This window comes from Heterocephalus glaber, unplaced genomic scaffold, assembly GCF_053883595.1.
Source record: "Heterocephalus glaber isolate CG9 unplaced genomic scaffold, H.glaber_assembly_v1.0 deba00001442, whole genome shotgun sequence".
NCBI classification, from domain to species: Eukaryota; Metazoa; Chordata; class Mammalia; order Rodentia; family Bathyergidae; genus Heterocephalus; species Heterocephalus glaber.
The window spans coordinates 29255119-29277954 of NW_028258296.1; the positions used below are offsets into that span (position 1 = coordinate 29255119).

The 22836-nt window shown below is 33.8% G+C and overlaps 1 protein-coding gene across 11 annotated transcripts in view; it reads right to left on the minus strand.

Annotated features, from left to right (window-relative positions):
- The window catches only part of Arhgap29 (Rho GTPase activating protein 29), an 85470-nt gene that overhangs the window by 35343 nt on the left and 27291 nt on the right, over positions 1-22836 (minus strand). For all 11 annotated transcript variants that reach the window (XM_087213158.1, XM_087213157.1, XM_013070880.3 and 8 more), the window contains 9 exons: positions 8531-8627; positions 8124-8193; positions 5625-5673; positions 5077-5214; positions 4154-4218; positions 3749-3859; positions 3574-3654; positions 3207-3395; positions 2422-2559 (listed from right to left, as the gene is read on the minus strand). In XM_087213158.1, coding sequence (XP_087069284.1) covers positions 2422-2559; positions 3207-3395; positions 3574-3654; positions 3749-3859; positions 4154-4218; positions 5077-5214; positions 5625-5673; positions 8124-8193; positions 8531-8627 — 938 coding nt within the window. The remainder of the gene's footprint in view (positions 1-2421; positions 2560-3206; positions 3396-3573; positions 3655-3748; positions 3860-4153; positions 4219-5076; positions 5215-5624; positions 5674-8123; positions 8194-8530; positions 8628-22836) is intronic.

A 22836-nucleotide genomic window follows, 5' to 3' on the forward strand; every position in this document is an offset into this window, starting at 1 on the left:
ATATGGTCAATAGACTTTTGAAAAACTGCAAAGTCAATTTAATGTAAATGGCATAGTACTTTCAACTAATGGAATGGGAACAAGTGGTTATGTATATTAAAAATTATTTTTATTTTTTGTAGTTTATGATACTTTGACATCCTAAAAAGATTATGCTAGCTAGAGAGACTGCCCATTTTTGGGATAGCCAATTCTTAGATACCCAAGGGTATCTTTCATATGCAAATCAACTAGTTCAAGTCTATAGTCCAAGCCAATTCCATATCTAACTTGTACCAAGCCAACTATTTCTACTGCCCTATATCATGCCAGGAGCAGGCACCAAGCAGCTAGAAACCATCCCTATGTCCCAAAGCCCAACAGAATTATTCAAACTACCCAATCCTAAATTGTTACCTCACCTACTTTGCCTTTCTTGAAAAATCTCAATGAAGTTTCTGGACTCTCACTCCTTCTGTGGCTAAATCTGGTATTTTCCTTTATGGCCTTGTGTGGTATGACATTTCCCCTTCTCTCAGGAAATGTAAGTAATAATTCCTCTCAATGGCACTGACTTCTCTGTTTTGGTACTCAGTCATTAATAAAATCATAAATTAAAATCTTATAAGTATAATTTTAACATAACAGCTATATGCTAAAAGTGAGCCCCAATACGACCCTCACATAAAAACCCAAAATGGATCATATATCTAAATGTGAAAGTGTACAGTTCTTAGAAAACTTTGTGACCTTGGATTAGGTAAAGTACCCTTAGATGTAACATCAAAAGTGGAACCCATAAAAGAAGAAACCAATAAGCTAGAGTTCATCGAAAACAAAACCATCTGCTCTCTGAAAGACATTGTTAAAAATATAAAAAGAAAAGCTTTGGAGTGAGAGAAAACATATGCAAGACCAACAATAAAAAAAACTCAACAAAAATAAAAATGTAACAGCCAAAATACAGACTATCAATTAACCCCTGAAAAGATTATCAATTATCATTAGTCATTCTGGAAACACAAAATAAAACCACAGCTAAACCACAGCTGAAATTCAAGGACAACAAGTGACAAAAGTCAAGGACAGAGAACAATTGGAATTCTCATACACTGATGATTATAGCCACACTGGAAAACATTTTAGCATTTTAAGTTAAACATGCATTTAGGATACCAACCAGTAATCACACTTGGGAGTATATATTCTAAAACATGAAAACTTATGTTCAACAAAAACGTGCAAATAAATATTATTGTAGTTCTATTCATAGTTACCCCAAACTGTAAACAACACAAATGACCAATGGTAGAAGGATAAACAATGTGGTAGTCATATAATGGACTACTACTCAGCAATATAGAGGAATGGACTATTGATACATGCATAATAGGTAACTCTCAAAGGCATTAGGCTGTATAGAAGTCTGTCTCAAAAGGTAACATACTATATGATTCCATTTATTTATTTATTTATTTATTTCTGGTACCAGGGATCAAACTCAGGACTTTGAGCTTGCGAGACAGGCATGGTGCCACTGAGCTAAATCCCGGCCCTATGATTCTATTTATATGTTACTGTGGAAATGATCAAATTAGCAAGACAGAGACTGTATCAGTACTTGCTAGTGGTTAGGGGAAATAGAGTTTGACTGCAATGAGGTAGCAAGAAATAATGTTTTCAAGTGATAGAACTGTTCTGAATCTTGATTGTGGTAGAGGTTTCACAAAGCTGTGCATGCTGTAAAACTTGTGAACTGTAAACCAAGTTTTTTAAATTTAAATTCTTTGCAAAAAATGTTTTAAAGAGGTAAATGAAAACACATGAAGGCAGAATGCTTTTTTTTCTGGTACCGAGGATCGAACTCAGGTCTCTGTGCTTATGCGGCGGGAGTGGAGCCACTGAGCTAAATCCTGGGCCCAGAATACTTTGTCTTCAAATAAATCATTGACTTCAATTTAATATTTAGTTTTTCAAATTTTGAAGAATTAACTTCACAGTACTGACAGAAGTTCCAGGGGCCAAATCAATTGTATCAACCAAGGCAAGGAAAACAATGGTTTAAAAGCAATTTCAAATTCTCACACTTCAAGGGGAGACAAATAAAAAAATAACTCAAACTATGTATTGCTACTAAACACTGGAAGTTAATTTTCAAACATGTCCTATTAATCTTAGAATTTAAATCTCTTTAAGACTTGTTACTCTTCAGGTATCCCTTTCTGCAGACAGTAAGCCTATTCTTTTTTTTCTAGTTTTTGAAACAGGGTCTCGCTTTGCAGGGCAGGTTGGCTCTGAACTCACTATGTATCCCAGGCTGCTCTTGAACAAACAGCAATCCTCCTGACTCAGCCTTCCGAGTGCTACAATTACAGGTGTGTTCTACCATACCCAGCTATTTTTTTTCCTTCTTGCCTTCACAATACTAAAGAAATTACTTACAGCTTTAAGGGTAAGATCACACTGGAAAACAAGTGTACGAAGTTGTGTTAAAATTTCTCTTTTGGTATTTTCTAGATCATTTCGCCTTTCTTCAACATTTGTTACACAAACTTTGTAGAGTTCATTTGCTTCTTCCACCTTCAAGGAATATAGAAAAAAAACAACACTGATTACTAGAATTCACATTTGAAAAACAAATACTTATTGTAACTAAGTTAAAATAGCTGAAAAGCCTCGATTTATGAAAACTGAAATTATTTTGAATAAAATATTTCTAAAGAAAACAAAAAGTAATCTGTTTTGGTTGGTGATTCAAAGGCAGTTTAATGCACAGTCAAGTATAATTTACACTTTGTATATTGTTTGTCTATAAAATAATTCATTTCTATTTATAATAGCATTTTCTATTAAGAATTCAGTAAATATGCTCCATAGGTAATACAAAGCTTCAGCCCATGCTTGCTAGCAGGTATATAATCCTTACACTTACCCAAAAAGTAAAGTTTCTGAATAATCAAGTAAAAATATTAAATTACTTCCCTCTGTAAAATGCTTCTTTCACAAACAAAACTCCAAATTCTTAAGCTGCTGAGAGCAATAGTTCTCAAAGTGTGGCTCCCTCCTAGTAGAAGTAACTACAGCACGAACCTTGGAATGTGCTGGGAGATGCAAGGCATCTAATCCTGCCCCGCCCCACTGAATCAGAACCTGTCTTCCAGGGAATCCTAACACATGAGGAAGTGTGAGAACCAAACCCTTAACTTTCAAATAACAAAAATTATTACTTTCTGAAGAGCCTCCTCTTCTAATCTTCGTTTTTTTTCTAGTTGCTTGTTGAGATTTTTTACTAATCCACTACTGGAACACATATGCTCCTCTTCTGCACGAAACATGGAAGATTTTGCCTTTTCATATTCATCTTGACGTTGCATGCATAACAATTTTGCCTTTTTAAGAGCAGTTTCTGTTTCAAGCTACACAGAAAAGAATATTAAACACTAAATATGAAAAACTTTACCATACAGGTTTCTTTAGCATATTCATGAAGATGGGTAAAGCAATATTACCCATCTACAAAGGTAGGCAGTTATCCACTAAAGATAATTTTAGATGTCCACGAATAGGTACATGATGCTCCATTATAATACTAACCATTTTATTTTGTTCTTGTTTCCAAAGTTCTTTTATTTCTTTCCTTTGTTTTTCCATTTCATTTTTTCTCCCAAGTAGAGGCTGTCAAGGGTATTTTTTAAAAAGAAGGAAAAAAGCTGTTTATGGTATATCGCTGTTAAAAATATGTATAATATACATATAGATTAATTGTTACCTGAACAAATTTGTTGGCTTGCAGAGCTGCAATTGTTTGTTGTATAAGTTGACTGCTCTCTATGTCATTAAGAAGAGCACTGGTAAATAGAGACTGCAGTGGCATAAACTCCTACAATTTAAAATTGAAAAATAAATTTTACAATACAAATGTCACTAGAGCTCCAGACTCACCATTACTCTTCCTCAAAAAGAGAAATTTTTTACTTTTCCCTAGAAAAATGACTAGTTATAAATGTGACTAAATGAGACAGCCATTTAGATTTAATTGTTTTTTTAAAAATAAAAAGACAAGCAATGAAACTCTTTGCTCTATTAACTGAGATTTCCGGATTTTGCAAAGCACTATTTGGGAGCTCATCTGAGTAGTCTGTTATCAAATTATAGAAATTCACAGAGCACTTACTTGTAGTCCAATGTTAGCTCTAGTTGCCTCTGCCAACTTCACATTATTTCTAGTGGACTCCAATTCTGAAAAGATTGACAAGATATGAGAAGGCAAACTTATTTTTCCCATCCATACTCTAAAGTTATTTGTAATTCTTCAATTTTAAAAAATGACCATATGGCATATACTAGTATGCATCATGATATAACACACTCATTCTCAATCATACATACTCATCAGAATCAACTTGCAAAGTTTTCAAAAATACACTTGCCTAGACCCTACCTCTCTAAGGAATGGAACCTAGGCCTGTACACTGTCCCTTTAAGTTTATTCAGGTGATTCTGATTAGCATTCCCTATAAAAAACAATGCAGTAGAAAGAACACAAGCTTCGGTAGATTCTGTTTTCTTCCAGTTATGCTATCTGACCTTAAGCAAATCTTCTATATGACCTTAGGAAAATTACTTGTCTCATTTGCAAAATGGACATAATTCTTTTCTTGCCTTCTTCTCAGAGGTCTGCAGAATTAATTGAAATAATGGATATGAAAACATTTTTTAAACTGTAAAATACTAGGGTAAATTAACTACCGAATGTTTTTTCTATCATTCCACTGACTTCTGTTATATATTCACTGGTGCTTTTATGTCCTTTTACTATATATATTAACTCGTTGCATTAAAGTATGAGTTTTAAAGGTGGAGATAGTATTCTACTTGGTTTTTTTGTTCCTAGGTCTAGTGGCTGGCCCATAGTAAATATTCATTAACTATATCTAAGAAAATCTCTTTCTATTTCAAGAAGAGAATAATGTAATAATGACTTATTACAATGAAACAATTACTAACTTGGAATCATAATACTCTGTAGAAAATGAATCAAAAACAATTTACTTCTTATACTCCAGAGTTAATCAGATGCTCCAAAGAACAACTTACCCAAGTTAAGCTTTTTTTCAATCCATGACACTATGTTCTTGGTATATTCTGACCATGTTTTAGCATATGACAAAGCCAGTTTTACAGAGTCAGCGTTCTTTAACAACAAATTGTCTAGTTCAATAGGAGAAAAATTTCCTGAAAACAAAAATGTCAGTGCAGTATATGTTAAAGATGGTCACACAGTAATTCTAAACAAAAAAGTACTAAGATCCCTAGATGTTTTTCTATAAAAACTAGTTTTCGAAAATTTAAGTGACAAGTTCATAATGAGTTTAAACGTTAAATTGTTTCAAATCAGAATGCATTTTAACCTTAATTTATATTTCTATTATTCATTAGTTACAAGCCTTATATAATTTTTAAATCAATCTACATAATCACATTATCTACCTATCCTGTGGGGTTTTTCCCACTTGAGCTATATATATTTTGCATTTAATATGAATACAGTAGATTACCAAGCAAAAAGAGATTAAATAATCTAAAACATTTTTGAAAAAAACTGCAAAATGTTTGACAAAAGTTGTAAGTATCCTGAGCATTACCTTTTTCATTGGATGAGTCCACTGAGTCCACAGAAATGTTTTCAAAAGACTTAACAAGAAAGAAAACAAATTTAAGAATAGAGAGAAGACAACAAATCTCTGTCAGAAATTTTTCACTTTAATTTGTTACTCTGCTAAAGAATTTCAAATTTAAAACTCAAAGGGCCCAAGAAGTCTGTTTAAATATCAGTTTAATTTACCTAAGAGGTCTCTGGATATAGATGAAATATATAATTTGCCTGGAAGACTATTTGCATTGTGTGGCCTTAGTTTGTTTATTGACATTAGCAAGTGTTTTTAAAAAGGTTTTTAATGAACAGTCTTAAATCCAAATTTGTGTGAATAATAATCCTTTTAACACAGTGCTTTTTTGTAGCTAAGTGTTAAATTGTTAGGCTATTTCTTTGTAAAACAGGACAATGGAATGCATAGTTCTTTTTTGTCTGTAAAGTATTTTTTTAATAAACAAAGTCTGATTTGTCAAAATAAATAAATAAATAAATATCAGAACAGTTAAAAAAATTATATGGCTCTTCATCACCGCAGCTCACAAGATCCAAAAATGAACAGCCTCATTATTTACGGACAGCATTAGTTAATGCAAAACTTTCTGCAAATCCCCAAAATATTGGTAAGTTAAAGACACAATCAAAATATACTGCTACATAAATAGATGATATCAATCTATCTTACCATTTTATTATATAACAAATGTGTCTTTGAAAATTTTTTGGATGGTTTAGTACAGAACTTTCTGTGATGATGCAAATGCCTTATATATGTACTACCCTATACGGTAGCTACTAGCTACATGTTAACTACTTGAGCATTTAAAAAGAAGCCAGTGTGACTACAAAGTGAATTTTAAATTTTATTTAATTATCAATTAATTTAGATATAAAAAGTACATGGGACTAGTAGCTACCTTATTAGGTGGTGCTAGAAAACTTCATCTGCGACATTTGTTAGATCTTAAATTTGATCTGCTTGGTTGGGCAATAAATAGTATGCAGGGATTCAACAAAAAAGGAATCAAAGACCTAGTCTGAAGTCTAGCTCTGTTTTGTTTTGTTTTGTTTTTTTGCCACTAGCTCTAGTATTAACTGTATGACATTAAGCTACATGTTTAAGCTCATCTAACTTTAGTTTGCCCTTCTGTGAAAAGGGGATAGAGAACACTATATTCACGAATATGTTTTAAGGATTAAGATAATGTAGGATTAGCAAAGTGCAGGGTACATAGTAAGCACTATTACAGTGCAGCTACTATTTGTAAAGGATATTTTTCAGGACTCTTAACTAAAAAATTAAATTAAAACCTCAAAAAAGGAAAATAAGGTGCAAAAGAATAAAGCATTTTCTATTAGGAATCAGTATGGGGCCGGGGATTTAGCTTAGTAGCACCGAGCCTGCCTTGCAAGCACAAGGTCCTGAGTTCAATCCCCTATACCAAAAAAAAAAAAAAGAATGAGTATATCTGTGGATAACAGAGGCATATGAATAGAAAAATGGTTCACACCTACAATTTAAGTTGTTCAGAGTCTTGCAACACATAAAATGTCTTATCTTCTGAAGTATCAGCACCAGTTTGAAAAGGTAAAATTGAGGAAGAATCATGAATAACAGTAAAATATTTAAAGATTTTAAGTCTTCCTCATCCTCCTTCATTCCTCAATGGATGGCTATAGAAACAGTCCTTATTTTTTTTGTAGTATTATAGTGCATTTAACAAATGGCTTAAGTAGCCATTCATATTTTTTACCATTTTAAGAAAAATGTAAAGTTTTTATATTATTTTGACATAATGTAAGTTCATGACATTTTTCTAGATATTTGTTGAAACCTTTTTTGGATCTGATATTCCATGATGCAGCTTATTTAAATATCTTGTATTCAGTGAAAAAAATGTAGTCAACTGAAAATACTACTATTGTAAATCTTTACAGCAGTACCCTCCACACATTCCTCATGTTCTATTATTTTAAAGCAATTGTTCTGCCAATGAGAAATCCCTAACCTGTGACATATTTATTAGGATGCTCTTAGGGACAATTTAGACCTACAGGGATGTTAACAAATGTTTCACAGTAACAAACACAAATTGTAGGAGCTGTGAGAAGTTTAATATCCTCTTTACTTTTTGCATATTTTTCTAAGTTTCACCAATGTTTAAGATCTGTGACAATGTCTATAGGGGAAAATGATTAAGAATTCCTTACTAAAATTTTGGACCTTACAATATATGATTGATTACATAAAATGCTACAGAACTGTTAGACATGTTCTTTTAACAATACAGTCCTACTTATAAAGCATAATCAAATTATTGCTCCACAAAGTAATCATATTATCATATTAAAATGAATTGGTCTATTTTTCTCAGCATGTGGTAATTTGTCAACTTAAAAACTATCAAAAAGTAGTGCTGAGATTAAAATTAGGAAACAATTGAAATATTAAAAGTATCAAAAGCTTTGCTGTCACACAAACTTAGCCTACCTTATCCTGAGAAACAGGCAGTCGGAATGATGAATCATTGCTTAAATCGCCCATAAAAAGGTTTGTAAGGCTATCCAGGGAGGTTAAAAGAAGAAATAAAAATAAAAAGACAAATCACTACACTTGTCACCATCTTTACATTCAATTTATCATCTAGAAAAAAACTCTTAGGAATCCATTCACATAAACCACAAAAATAATCACTTGAAAATGAATGTTGCTTTAAATATCTGGCCATAAAGACACCTGCAAATATAGTAATAAGGTAACACAGAATGCAGCTTTTGCAAAATCATGGTAATATATTATTCTAGTTAATATGTTATTTTTTATATATATTACTGGATTATGCAATATACTCTAAAACATCTTAGGTCCATTTATTTAAATGACAGTCCTCCACTTACGTATTTCCAAAGGTAAATGCCAAATTTTCAGTGGAAGAAGACACTTCTCGGAATAGATCGTTTTTGTTTTCTTCATTAATTTCTGTAAAGTCCACAGCTATGGAGAAAGGTTAGTTATAATAAGTGAAGGAAAAAATATGTGAAAAGAAGATTTATACAAAACAATTTAATCTTTTAAAAGTTCACCATTAAAAGAGTGGGATACTGAAAAGCCTAATATACAAAATGGACAGAATTTTCAAGTCCATCATTAAGAAAAGCATACAAAAGAATCAGTTTGCATAAAGTTGCTGGCATTCTAAACTGACTACTATATACACTGTATAACTTTACATATCTGAAAAGTGAATTAATGTGAAATCAGTCTTGGAGTCACAAGAGTCCATGTTACAGCAGACCTCTTTATAAAGAGTGCTCTGTGCTATTTTTTTCTTACTGTTTTCTGGCTGGCTGTTTTGTTTTGTTTTCGCTGGTACTGAGGATTGAATCAAGAAACTGAGAAACTCTCCACCCCTTTTTATTCTTTATTTTGAAGCAGGGTCTTGCAAAGTTGCCCAGGCTAGGTGTGAATTTGTAATTCTCCTGTCTCAGCCCCGAAGTGTGCTGGGATTATAGGTGTCTGCTACCATACCTGGCTTCTTGGCATTTTTTTTTTTTTGGTACTGGCAATCGATCTCGGGATCTTGCACTTTCAAGGTAGGCAGCAGAACCACTGAGCTAAATCCCCGGCCAGGTACTTGGCATTTTAAAAAATAACTAACTACACTGTGGCTCACTGAAGTATATATATATGTACTATAAACTACCTATAATTGAAGTCATATATACATCTGACATATCATAAAACCTGTACTGCAGCATATTATATTTTTAAAAACTCACTCCCTTATAAAGTTTAAATTCCTATTTTTCTACAGTCTTAGTACTTTTAACAGGCTCTTAGGCTTTGAGGTCCATATTAAATGTCATATAGTTGCCTTTTATTTACAACAAAAATAAAGTGACAGGCTGCATTTTGTTAATGCAAACTGAAACACAACTTGAAAAAGGTTTCTTAACTTCTGGATGCACTCTTGTTAAAAGCCCAAATGCAATTTATCAAAACAAAGTTTGAAGGCAGAACTGGTCTTTTTTTAAGTTCACCATGCTGGTTCCCTGCCCTGTAGTCTTTTTAGTATCCTTGCCAAAAAGGGCAGGAAGAGAAGCCAAAAGGGCATGTGAGAGGTATCTTCTGCTATACCAGTTGTTTTTAATCATGGATAGAATTTTTGAAAACAAAGTTGACCCCATCACCAAAGATTTAGATTTCATATGTCTATAGCAAAGCATAGATCCATAGCAAAACTCTCCTAGTTGATTCTAATATGCAAATAGGGTTGGAAAGTAAGACCTTCTAGGTAGGAATGAATTAAACCTCAAGCCTATAAACTCTGTGAAATAAGCCAACACTTTACATTTATAAGCTTTCACAGATCTGGGGGACTAAAGTCCATACTTGTCATTAGACTCCCTAATACAAATCTCTAATAAATACTTCTAATACAAACAAAAAGAAAAACTTAGGAATCACTGTAAATACTTTAAAAAACAGACTTCTGTTCTGTCCAAGATGGAGAAACAGGTTATAGTAGTTCTGCCTGAAACAACTAAAAACAAAAGCAAAACTTGGGCAAAATTTAAGAAACAATTTTTAAGACACTGGATTACCAGGCAACAAAGGACAGTAATCCCTGACAGATAAGAAATAAAACATAGTAAGCTTACAAATGTGCCAGCTTACTGCTTAGTATCAAAGTAGATTCTCAAGCAAAAGACCACTAGAGATAAAAAAGTTATTTTATGCTTATTAAGCAGTCAATTCTTCAAAAGGACATAACAAGGCTATACATTTATGCATCTAAAAAGCAGAGCTTCAAAATGCACAAAGCAAAAATTGATAGAACTGCAACAAGAAACTGTGATAGCAAGGAATTCAGTGATAGCTAGAAATTTCAATAACCCACTCAATAACAGACAGAACACAGAAAATAAGGATAGGAAAGTTTTGAACAATACTATCAACTACCTTGACAAGACATGTACAGAACATTCTATCCAGTAACAGCAAAACATGTTCTTTTCAAATATTTACCAACACATTATGGGTCATAAAACAAGTATCAATGAGTTTAAAAGTATTTAAGTTAGGCAAGACCAAAATAAGTATTAAAGATTTCTGAAAAATGCCCAAATATTTGGAAACTAACACCCTGTAAAAAACCCATGGGTCAAAGAAAAAGAAAAGAGAAAAAAAAAACAGTATTTTTAACAGAATGAAAAGGAAAACACAACATATCAGGATTTGTGAAAGGGCAGGTGGAAGTGAGGTAAAGGGAGGGATTGTAATCGAACAAACATTATCTTGATGATGATGGTTTCACAGGAATATGTATATGTAAGAATTTATTAATTTGTATCCTTTAAATATGAACAGTTTACTGCATATCAATTATACCCCAGCTAAGCTGTTTTTAACTTTTTGTGGGAAAGTACTTAAAATTATGATATGTACATAATAGCATCAAAATGTAAACCTTAATCATATTTCTTAACTGTAATCAGTTAGACTTTAAAGAAAATACCTTTATAACACTAACCCAAATTCCTTAATTATTTCTTCCTGTAAAGTATACTTTACGGCATTAAACATGGCATTAAACGTGACTATTAAAAATAATAATTACAATAATTCTAAGTGCTGAAAAGATAGCTATTTGAACTATTCTCCTTATCTACTTAATGAGCTTGCAGCTACCGAATGAAAATTCCTATTATTATTTTTGCCTCCAACTTAAAATACCCCTATATTTCTAATATCTCTTCTTGTTACTGCTTGGTGTTTCAAAGAAAAGGCTGTCTCCTTTCCAATAACTCTTCCCACTCTCTCCTATATTCTCCAAGAACTCTATACTATCATTATTCCTACCTCCAGCCTTCACTATATCTTCCATCCAATTAATTTTGTTCTTTATACTCAAATCTTTCCTATGTGAAAAAAATGTTCATTTTACCACATTTCTTCTGAAAGTAACAATCCAATCTATTCTGCTATTTCTTCACTAGCAAACTTCTACAACTAGGTCATGCGGTATTACCTGTATTACTTTCACTCCTAAATTAATCCTGAATTTACCAAGATTTGACTTTTTGCCCATTTGAATAGTTATCAAGTGCTGAAAAACATTTTCTATGAAGGGCCAGGGAGTAAACATTTTAGGGTTTTCAGGCCCTATGGTCTTGCAACTACTCAGCTCTGCTGAAAGAAACCATAGGTTCTAACATAAAGGAATAACAATGGTGGTATTTCAATAAAATTTAACTTGCAAAAAAGAGGAAGAAGGCTAGATTTGGCCCACCAGCCCTAGTTTGTTGACTCCTAAGAGGAGGAACTCCAAAACCAGTCTATGTTAATTTCTACAGTACATTTCATAATTCAACTCCTCTATGCAACTGTTTCCTCATTGATAAAACAGGGATAATTATGTACCTTAAGTCATTGTGAAAATTAAATTAAGACAGATCAGAGCCTGACACATAGAAATGTTCAATAAATACTATTATTTTCGCACAATATTACTAAATAACACTGTCAACAATAATTTCCTGTCAAAAATGGAGCCTTTTCCCCCTTATTTTTGTACAGTTTTACTACTTAACAGATGGACAACCTTTGACAAACCTCCTTCTGCGCCCCAGATTTCTCATCTGCAAAATGAGAGTTAATATGAAAAGTTGTGAATATTACATAGGAAAACTCATGTAAACAGTTTAATGGTGTACAGTAAGTCAATCCTGAATAATGTCAACTATAATTACGGCAAATATTTTTTTCCCCATTAACTTTATTGGTACATTTTAGGTATAAAATACAGTTACATTCATCACTGGGATCGCATAGAATTACATGAGTCTCTTGGTTCTTATTTTTTTTCCCCTTCCCTTGCCCTTCCTTCACCCCCTCCATCCTTCCCTATTTGCAAAGACCTTGTTTCCATTTTTTTTCCTCTTCTCATATTTTTTCCTTTCACTTTTACCCTTCCCCTACCCCTCCCAATTCCCCTGCTCTTTTAGACCTTTTCTTCCTGTTACACAATATCAGTTATACATTTTTTAAATTACAATATAAGATCTAGGAGACATTACCACAGATTTTACAGAATTTAAAAGGATATAGAATGCATATTACAAAAATCTTTTTTGAAATAAATTTGACAACTTCTAAGAAGTACCTTGGAAGACAAATTAATGAAACTAACTCTGGAGGAAATATAAAATTTGAATAGCACCTATTAAAGAAAGTATATTCCTAGCTTGAAAACCTACCTATTTGACAACAGCAGGCTCGTAAACATTTTAACTGATAAATTATACCAAACAATTAATGCAGAAAAAAGGAGGAACACTTCTCCCCTCATTTTAGGAACTCAACATTGTGCTAATCCTCAAACTGGATAAAGATAAGACAAGAAAAAAGTATGAACATAGATAGAAATTTGTTTAACAAAACAAACTATTAGAAGTCAGATCTGGCAGGATGTAGAAAGTGGTTTTGTTATAGGGATGGCAGAGTTGGTTCAGCATTGGAAGATCCACCTCCAAAAGTCATCATTTTAACAGAGGAAAGGAAAAAGCCATATGATCCTGTCACTAGTTGGAGAAAAAGTATTGGACTAAATTCTACAGCTGTTCATGGTAAAAGCTATCAGGAGACTAGAAGTAGAACAGAAACTTCTCAACAGATCAAAGACATGTACTCCATACTTCCAGCGAGAACGCCTTATATGAATGAAGAAGATACAATGCTTTCTCCTTAAGGTGGGGAACAAGGGCAGATATGCTTACTCTTTATCTGTCCATTAAACTTTGAAACCTAGTCCCCACCAAAATAGTCTGACAATAAAATGACACAACTAGGATAGAATTGGCACGGCACAAGCAAAATCTTTATATGTAGATGAAATGATCATCTACAGAGAAAATACTAAGAAATCTCTAGGAGCCCCGAGGACTTGTACTTGAATTTAGCAGGATTAGAAAACACAAGGTATATATAAAAATTTAGGTCTGTGTGTACTTGCAATAAATGAAGAATTGGAAATTGAAATTTGAAAGTTATATAGGAGTACAAAGAACCTAGAAAAGTAAAAAGAAAAAGAAAAAAAAAGTGTTGGAAGATGTTTAATACCTAATTTTAAGACTTCCTCTAAAGCTACAGTAATCAAGGCAGTGTTGGTGTAATGAAAGACATATAGATCATTGGAATAAAACAGAGAATCTAGAAAAAGAACCACACATATATGGTCCACTGAGTTTTGAAAGATTATTTAACATTAACATTTTATAGAATATAAACTCAATTCAAGAGCAGAGGAAAAGATAGTGTTTTCAGCAAATGGCACTAGAATACCTGGTATCTGTATATAAAAAATTAACCTCAACCCTTTTTTTCCATACATGAAAATAACTTGAAGGGATCTATGAACCTAAATAAGAAAGCCTAAAAGTATAAAACTTTAAGAAGAAATTATAAGGGAAAATATTTATGAATTCAGGGTGGGCAAGAACTACCTAGGATACAAAAAACATGATGTATAAAAGAAAAAAATTGATAAATGAGATTCCATCAAAATTTAGAACTTTAAATGACATCATTAAAATGAAAAGTAGTCCTTAAACAGACCATATTTACAATGCATATAACCTATGACCAGAATATATAAAGAATTCTTAGAGCTCATTAATAGACAACCCAATTAAAGAGTAGACATAAGAAGATGATAGCCAGTATAGCAAAAGGAATGGTGTGCAACTCTAGAATCAGAAAAATACTAATCAGTACAATAATAAGAATGAATTATACACTCATTAGGGACATGAAGTCAAAAGTTTTAAAAGCCTTGTCATGACTTTTTCTTTTTGTTGGATTCTCCCTCTTTGCATTTAATTTGTCATGCCCAGTGGATTCATTCTGCTGGGTTTCCTGGGGTTGTGATCCTCGTTGTCTTTTCCTAGGGTATTGTCTAAAAGTTTTTGGAGTGGCAGTTTGGTATTCATGAACTTTCTGAGGTGTTCTATATCATGAAAGTATCTTATTTCTCCATCAATTTTGAAAGATAGTTTTGCAGGGTCCATCAATCTAGGTTGGAGGCTGTTTTCCTTTAGGGCTTGAAATACATCACTCCAAGCTCTTCTTGCCTTGAGGGTTTGCATTGAGAAGTCTGCTGTGATTCTGATGGACTTTCCTTTGTATGTGATTTGTTTCTTTTCTCTCACTGCTTGTAGAATTTTGTTCTTCTGTTGCATTTCTGGAATCCTAACTATTATATGCTTATGTGTAGATTTTTTTTGACTAAGGCTAGCTGGAGTCCTATATGCCTCACTTATCTGTATGTCAAGTTCTTTTCCCCTCCTTTGGAAGTTTTCTGCCATCACTTCTGTGAACAGTTTTTTGATGTCATCTGCACTCTCTCCTCTTTCTTCATTGACTCCAATCAGTCTTATGTTATTCTTCTTGGCATCCTCTAGCAGCTGCTGGATTGATTTCTCATGTTCCCTTACAATTTTAAAGCAATTTTTCTTTTCCTGGTCACTAATTGCAATCTTATCTTCTATATGTGAAATTCTATCCTCACATTGGTTCATTCTGCTGCACAGACTTTCGAAAGAGTTTTTAATCTCTTGGAAATCTGTATCTGTTTTATGGATTCCATTTGTTTCCTATGTTGGGATTCCATCATGTTCCTCAGATCCTCTATTTTTTTATCTGTGTCCTCTCTAGATTTATTAATCATCTCTTGCACCATGAGCAAAATCTTTGCTGTTATCTGAGTAATTATTTCTGATTTCATTTTTCCTAGATCCTCTTCTGTTGCCAGTTCAGAGAGTCCAGGTGGTTGAGTATCTGATTGTTCCATCTCGTTTCCCTTTGGAGTTGTTGTAGGTGATCTGGAGGTCTGTTTTTGAGGCTTGTTTATGTGTTTTCTCATTTCCACGGGGGGGGGGGTGCTTCTCGTGCCCATGCGGCTGAGCTTCTCTGCCCTAGGAGCCTGGGATGGAGGTGGGGAAGCTTCCTTCTGGGTGCTGGGACTGGCTCAGCTTCTCTGCCCTAGGAGCTTGGGATGGCAGCAGGGGAGCTTCCTCCCGGGTGCTGGGACTGGTTCAACTTCTCTGCCCTAGAAGCCTGGGATGGAGGCGGGGAGCTTCCTTCCAGGTGCTGGGACCATCTCACCTTCTCTAATTACTGCAAATATTAATCACTTTCTTCCATTTTAAAAATATCCTGCTGTCTTAGAAGCAATGTATTATTGTAACTGGGAGAAGTAAGGGTATGAAGTTTCCAACCTGAATTAAACTCCGACCTCTATTTCTGTGTTACTCCAGATACATTAGCTAATTCAATTTATTAATATGAAAAATGGTACATTATTTAGAAAAGCTGAGAAAACAAATGTAAAGGATGTAGAGTACAGTGCTTGATATTCAACAGAGTTGAGTTTCTTCCTCATTTCTGTATCCATCTGCAGACAATCTGTACATCATAGTTTTCGTTACTCAGCCTATAGTTCTCATCTTGCTTTCATCTCTATACATTATTCCTACAGTGAACTTCATTCACTTTCATACATTTAAGGTAATGAATCCCTAAACTACCTGTCAAGTTGTAACCTCTGAGACCCAGCACATTTACAACAGGTTCTTCTTGACACGTTTCTTGCTATATTACCCAACCGCTCTCTTCCATTCACCGATGAGCTCATTATCTTTGCTTTCAAAATGGTTCTAAAATATTTTTTTCTTTCCATGCCTACTGCCATTGACTTAGAAAAAATTAAAAAGTCCATACTTTACCTCTAGTCTGAACTATTAATTGATGTTTCCATCTCCACTCTCTTCCCTACAGATTTTCAAAATCTAATCAAAATGTTTCTTAAGGTTTAAATAACTGTCTTACGTTCCCTATTAAATCACAATACTAAGCATTAAAAAACACTTAGTGTCACTTTTAAAAAGCACATAGATTTCATACATATAACCTAATGAAGTAGCAACTTTCAAATCCTTTTTACCAAAAGCTTCAGAAATAAATAGGCATTAAAACATGACCAAATAAAACCACACATACATCATAATATTCAGTTACATAACACATGTAGAATTTTTGAAATACATTAAAGTCTTAAACAAGATTGCTGTAGTCTAATTTTTCTTTTATATTCTTTTCACAGTTTCAAAACATTGGTCACAAGTGAGTGACTAACAATGTTAGAAGTCAGGGCTACAGTTTGAAAGATATAGTGAAATGAGCCGGGGATTTAGCTCAATGGCGCCGTACTGCCTGCCTTGCACGCACAACGTCCTGAGTTCAATCCCTGGTACCAGAGAAATAAAACAAAACAAAACAAAACACTTGAGATATTAGACACAAAGTATCTTTACATTGAATCAGTCACCTCGGTGCTTCACATTCTCTAAATTACCTCTGTATTTAAAAGATACAGTGAAAGAAAAGCCACCATTTAGATGAAAAGGAAAAAAATAGCACAAAATATATTGGGAAACATTTTAAAGGTTCAAGACCTACATAATAAAAATTTGCTTCTTGGGAACACAAAACACACTTGAAGAAATAAAGTGCATACTATATTCAGAAATGTTAAATACCTAAATTCTCCTTAACTTAAACTGTAAATTTAACTCAAGTCACCCGAAGAATGGTAACACATTATTTCTGGGAACTAGGCAAGCTGATTAAAAAATCCTGATGGAAAAATAAAATTCTAAACAAAATGAGTATGATAATGGCACATGACTAAACCTAGTAATGAAACAGATTAAGATCCAGAAATAGATATAAGTGCCAGGAGTGGTGCCGCATGTCTCTAATCCCAGCACTTACAAGGCCGAGGAAGAAGGATCACCACAAGTTCGAGGCCAGCATTGGCACAGTGAGTTCAAGGCTGGTCTGAACTACATGGTGAGACCCTGTCTCAAAAAAACAAAAACAAGGGGCCAGGGATTTAGCTCAGGGGTTTCACTGCCTGCTGCGCAAGCGCAAGGACCAGAGTTCGATTCCTGGTACCAAAAAAAAAAAAAAACCAAAAAAACCCCCACAAAAACAAAAGATACAGTATTAAGTAATACATGTAAGAATTCAGCGATTGATGATGAAAGTATCATCTCCAATCAGTTGAGAAAAGATGAATTATTGATAAATTAACTAGATACCTACATGATTTGGAATGTATTAAAGACAAATTTAATAAATGATATCTGAAAACATCAGGAAAAAACCTGGAAAAATTCTATAATCTCACAGCAGGGAAGACTCTCTAACACACAAAAACCATACCAAAAGAAAAGGACTGATAAATTTCAATGCAAAAATAGGACACATCAAAAGAAAAAAAAAAACAGTAAAGAAAATATATAACATATCAAAGAGTAAGGGCTAATTTTACTTATACAAAGAGAATGTCTACAAATTTATACTAAGAAAAGACCAACCACCAAGAAAAAAACAGATAAAAGATCAATTTACACAAAAGGATGTACAAGTTAGCACAAGCTTATAATCCCAGAAATCTGAAGCAGGAAAATGAGTTCAAACCCAGCGTGGGAAACTAGGCAATTTAGCAAAACCTTATCTCAATACTTAAAAAAGGGGCTGGGGATGTAGCTCAGTGTGAAGGCCCTAGGTTTAATCCCAAGCACAACAAATAAACAAATAGGGAATACAAATGGCTCTAAAACAAAATGATGTTCAGTTGCATTCAAAATAGGGGAAATGCAAATCAAATCTACACTGAGATATCAATTTTCACTGACAGCCTAGGTAAAGCCTGGTAACCAGCATTGTTGGTGTAGAGAATCAGCCTCTTCAGCATTGCTGCGGGAATGGCAGAAGCTCTATAGAGGACCCCTAACAGTATCAAAAAGTATAAACACACACGGTAAACGATCCAGTAACTGCCCATCTAAGAATCTGCATAACTATTTACTGAAGCATCATTCATAATGGAAAAAAAGTGAAAACAATCCAAACATTTATTAGTAATGAACTAGTTAAATAAAATATGTATTAATGAACTACCATGTAGTTTTGGAAAAATAAAACAAATTAGAAACAACAAAAGAACAGGGAAAGCCTTTATGTACAGATAAATGAGCAAAAAGCAGAACACTACCATCTGTATAAAAAGGAGGTTAAAAGAGAACAAATACATGTATTTGCATGTATGTATCTCTGAAAAGACACAAGAAAACAGTCATGGCTGTTAGTTATTCAGGGAAAGGAATGGGTAGCTAAGGGTCTGAGGTAAGAAAGAAATTTCACAGTAGAATATCATCTTATATTATTTTCATTTCAAATTATATGAATGAGCTGCATAATGACAAATTAAGTTTGCAAAACAAAAAGAAAACATGAAGCTTCTACAATCTTGGAAGGTATAATTAGGCTTATTTTTCTATTTTGTTTGCCTGTTTATAAATATAGGGCAAAATACAGACTGAAAACCTATAAAAAGTTTTTTCCTTTTATATTACAAATATAAGTGACCTAAAGAAATGAAAATATAAATACTAAGTACATCATAAATTACTGAATTCTGTGATGTCTTTATCTGCTTCAAAAATAGACTATGGAAACTGGATAAAGAAAATGTAGTATTTTTATAAAATGCAGTACTACTCAGCCATAAAGAACAACAAACTAGAGACATTTATAGCTAAATGGATGTCTACTGAGGCCATACTCTTAAGTGAAATAAATAGGACACACAAGTGTAAATACTGAATAGTTTCTCTGGTGTGAAACACTGAAAGTGTAAATAAGGATTAAAATGATTAAAACAAATAATTGATAATTTGAAATAAGAAGAAAAGGTCCAAAGGGATAGGGGAAGTAGGAGGGGAAGGGGAAAGGAAACAAGGGAAAGGAAAAATTATGAGAAAAGGAAAAAAATGGAAACAAAGTCTTTGTAAATAGGGAAGGGTGGAGGGGGTGAAGGGAGGGCAGGGAATGGGGAAAAATAAGAACCAAGATACATCATGTACAGGTACAAGTATCCAATGATAAATGTAAATGTATCGTATACCTAACATGTACCAATAAAAGAATTTAAGGAAATAAAATAAAACACAGTGGTCACTCTCCAAGGAGCCATAACTACCTCAATATCAGGAAATGAGAAGACTTAGAAACTAATTAAGCTGGCCTTTCTCAGTCTTAGCTATATTTCCTAAAGGAGTCTCTTTCTTTTTTTTTTTTTTTCCTTTTTTTTGGTACTGGGGATCGAACTCGGGTCCTTGTGCTTGCGAGGTAGGCAGCAGAACCACTGAGCTAAATCCCCGGCCCATGGAATCTCTTTCTTTTTGAGTACACAATTGAAAAAGAACAACAACCTAAGATTAATGTTTTTCATATTGTGATATTGCACAGATTGTGAGGAGCCCATCCAAACAAGCAAGAATCATTTCAAATGCAATGAAAATGGAAGCGAAAGCACAAAAGTTTGAACTGTTCTCCAAGGTACTTGGGCTAAAACTTTGTCATCAGTAACTCTTTTATTCCCTCTTAGGCCTCCACTCTGTTAGCACACATATATTCAATTATTAATTCATGTGGGAAAGCAAAAAGAGGTTAACTGTGACACTGAGACTCAAGCTTCATCAACCCTCTATAAGTCCCTCCCTCTCAGCCATCAGTATAAAAATCAAATTTCTAGCATCCATTCTGGGACTGTGGTTCCCACCAGTGTCTCTACTCCAAATTAATGGGTCCAGGGAACATCTTTAGCAACAGCGTTCTTAAAGTTCCCAAATATTCTACTGTGCGGGCCAAGAAGGGAACCACCGCCAGAAAAGAATGACTCATCTTTCCATTCTCTCCATGCAAAATGATATTACAAAATCATCATCATATGAAGAACAGATCAAAAAGCATTCTGCCAAAAACTGTACGAAAGAAACAAGAGTGTACAATATATCAGGCATTTAATTCAAACAATTTCTAAAATAATAATAATTCTGTTATTTTCTGAATGTTGTAATGTTTATGGTATGTTTGTTATGTAAATGACACTTTTGGCTTTTAGATTAAATCATGTGTTACGAAAAAAAAAAATAGGCTGTATCTCTCCTACCATATTGGAAAAATTTGTCAGATTGAACTTCCTGCTTGGAAACAGGAGGAGACACAGGAAATACAAATCACTATTAGAATGAATGGGGAATAGCTAGGATTTTTCTTTTAAAGTTATTACAAGTAAATTCCACATTCAAAATAAAATAAGGGCAGTTAAAGATTCCAATTTCTCATTTCTCATGAAGACTTCATACATCGAAATCTGTGTTAACACAAGATTACGCATCTCTGATTCTAAAGTTATTCTGCATTATATTTTCTTTCTTCCTCTCTTCCCTCCTTTCCTCCCACCCTTTCCTTCTTTCTGTAGTTTGGTAAATGCATTTTACCAGTAAATCCTACAAAACAAATCAACTGCTCCTGTCAACTATTGTTTTGTAAAAATGTAATCAGGAGATTAGATTAAATGATCTAAATGTTCACTATATTCCTTTGGTATTTTGATCTTACCAGTTTTTCTTGAAAGTTCTCTCTAAAATAAAGATGTTACAGATTTTTTTTTTTTTTTTTTTTTTGCAAAGAAGGAAGTATGTGAAGCACTTAGATGGTTTGGCATAGAATAGATATTCAAAAATGGTTTGCCTTTCTAGATTTTGAAAAGTAAATCACCATCAAATAAAATAATTAAACTCTGATTAGACCTCTATTTTGCAGGTCACTGAGTATTTTTCATTTGCAACACCAATATATTTTTGGAGGGCTTCCACAGTAAGAGTGGGGACAGGGAAGATGGTTTTATTTAGAAACACATGAACTTAACCCAAAGAAAACACTTCTAAAGTTTTCTAATCTCATAGACTCCTACTGAAACAGAGTAAGTTTCCAACAACAAATAATCTGCTTCTTTAAAATTTCAAGCAATATAAAGGGAAAATAGTATCAATGACCCCAAGTGTAAAGACAGTCATTGTGGGAAAGTCAAAAGACTGTTTTAACCTCAAAGATAAAAAGATATTCAAGGCAGAGAGACCACTCTCTTCAAGTCTGTTTCTGGAATGTGGATACCAAGCACACTAGTGCACTCCTTCCCCAGGACATCCTGACTGCACACAATAGCCACGGACAACAATTGAACTAGGTGGCTATTTCCAAGCATGGAAATTTTATTATCGATAGACACAAATTTCCCTAAGTAATGTTAAATGGCACTTGTAAACAATTTATTTAAAAACAAATCTGGTTATTAAGCACATTTTTTAAAAGTCACAACAGATGCTACGCATGTTTCCCATTTAGAATCATCTACAGTAAATGTTTTTTCCAGTATTCTAAGTAAAGAAAAAGAAAACCACACACACAGGATAAATCTATATCCTGGGGGGGTTAAGTACATGAACTATTTTATTGGTTAGGTTTTTATTTTCTCTTCCTGCCTCATTCCTTCTATTTGCCCTTGGCTCTCTCCAAGTAAGAGTATGGCCACCAATTGTTATGCTTTATGTTTACTAATGCCCCCCTAAAGCCTCACACACTCATGGGTGGGGCTTTGGAAAGGTGATGGATAGTGGGGGCATGACAAGCATCAGTGGATTAGTCCATTGATGAGTTTGTAGCTAATTGTGATTTGGGAGGTGAACCCTGGTTCAAAGAGGTAGATCGCTGGGGGCTTGGCCTGGGAAGGTCTATCTCCTTCCTTCTCCCTTGATCCCTCTCTCTGCTTCCGGCTGCCACCAAGCCCCTCTGTTAATGTTACTCTGAGTTGGAGCCAGTGACCACAGACTGAAACCTCTACAAACTGTGAGCCAAAATAAACCTCTCCTTATTTAATTTGTGGGTGTTGGGTATTGTATCTCAGTGATGAGAAAATAATTAAGATACCAATCTTACCATGTTCTTCATATTGAGAGTTTTTGATCAGGGGCCTATATGGCAGTCCTAATCCTGCCACTACTCCAGCTCAGATAATGCCTTCATTTGACTTTTGAAACTCAGGATAGGTAACCTGTCTCCCCAAAGAAATCTTTCTTTTCTTCAATTAACCTTGGATGGGTTGCTTATTGTGTTTCCTTGGAGCCTGTGTATACCTTTATCACAGAATTGATGACTGGCTGTGACTTTGTCTTTCTTTGACTCCACTACCTCACTGTTACCCACAGGTCATTTTTATGGTTCCACTATTCAA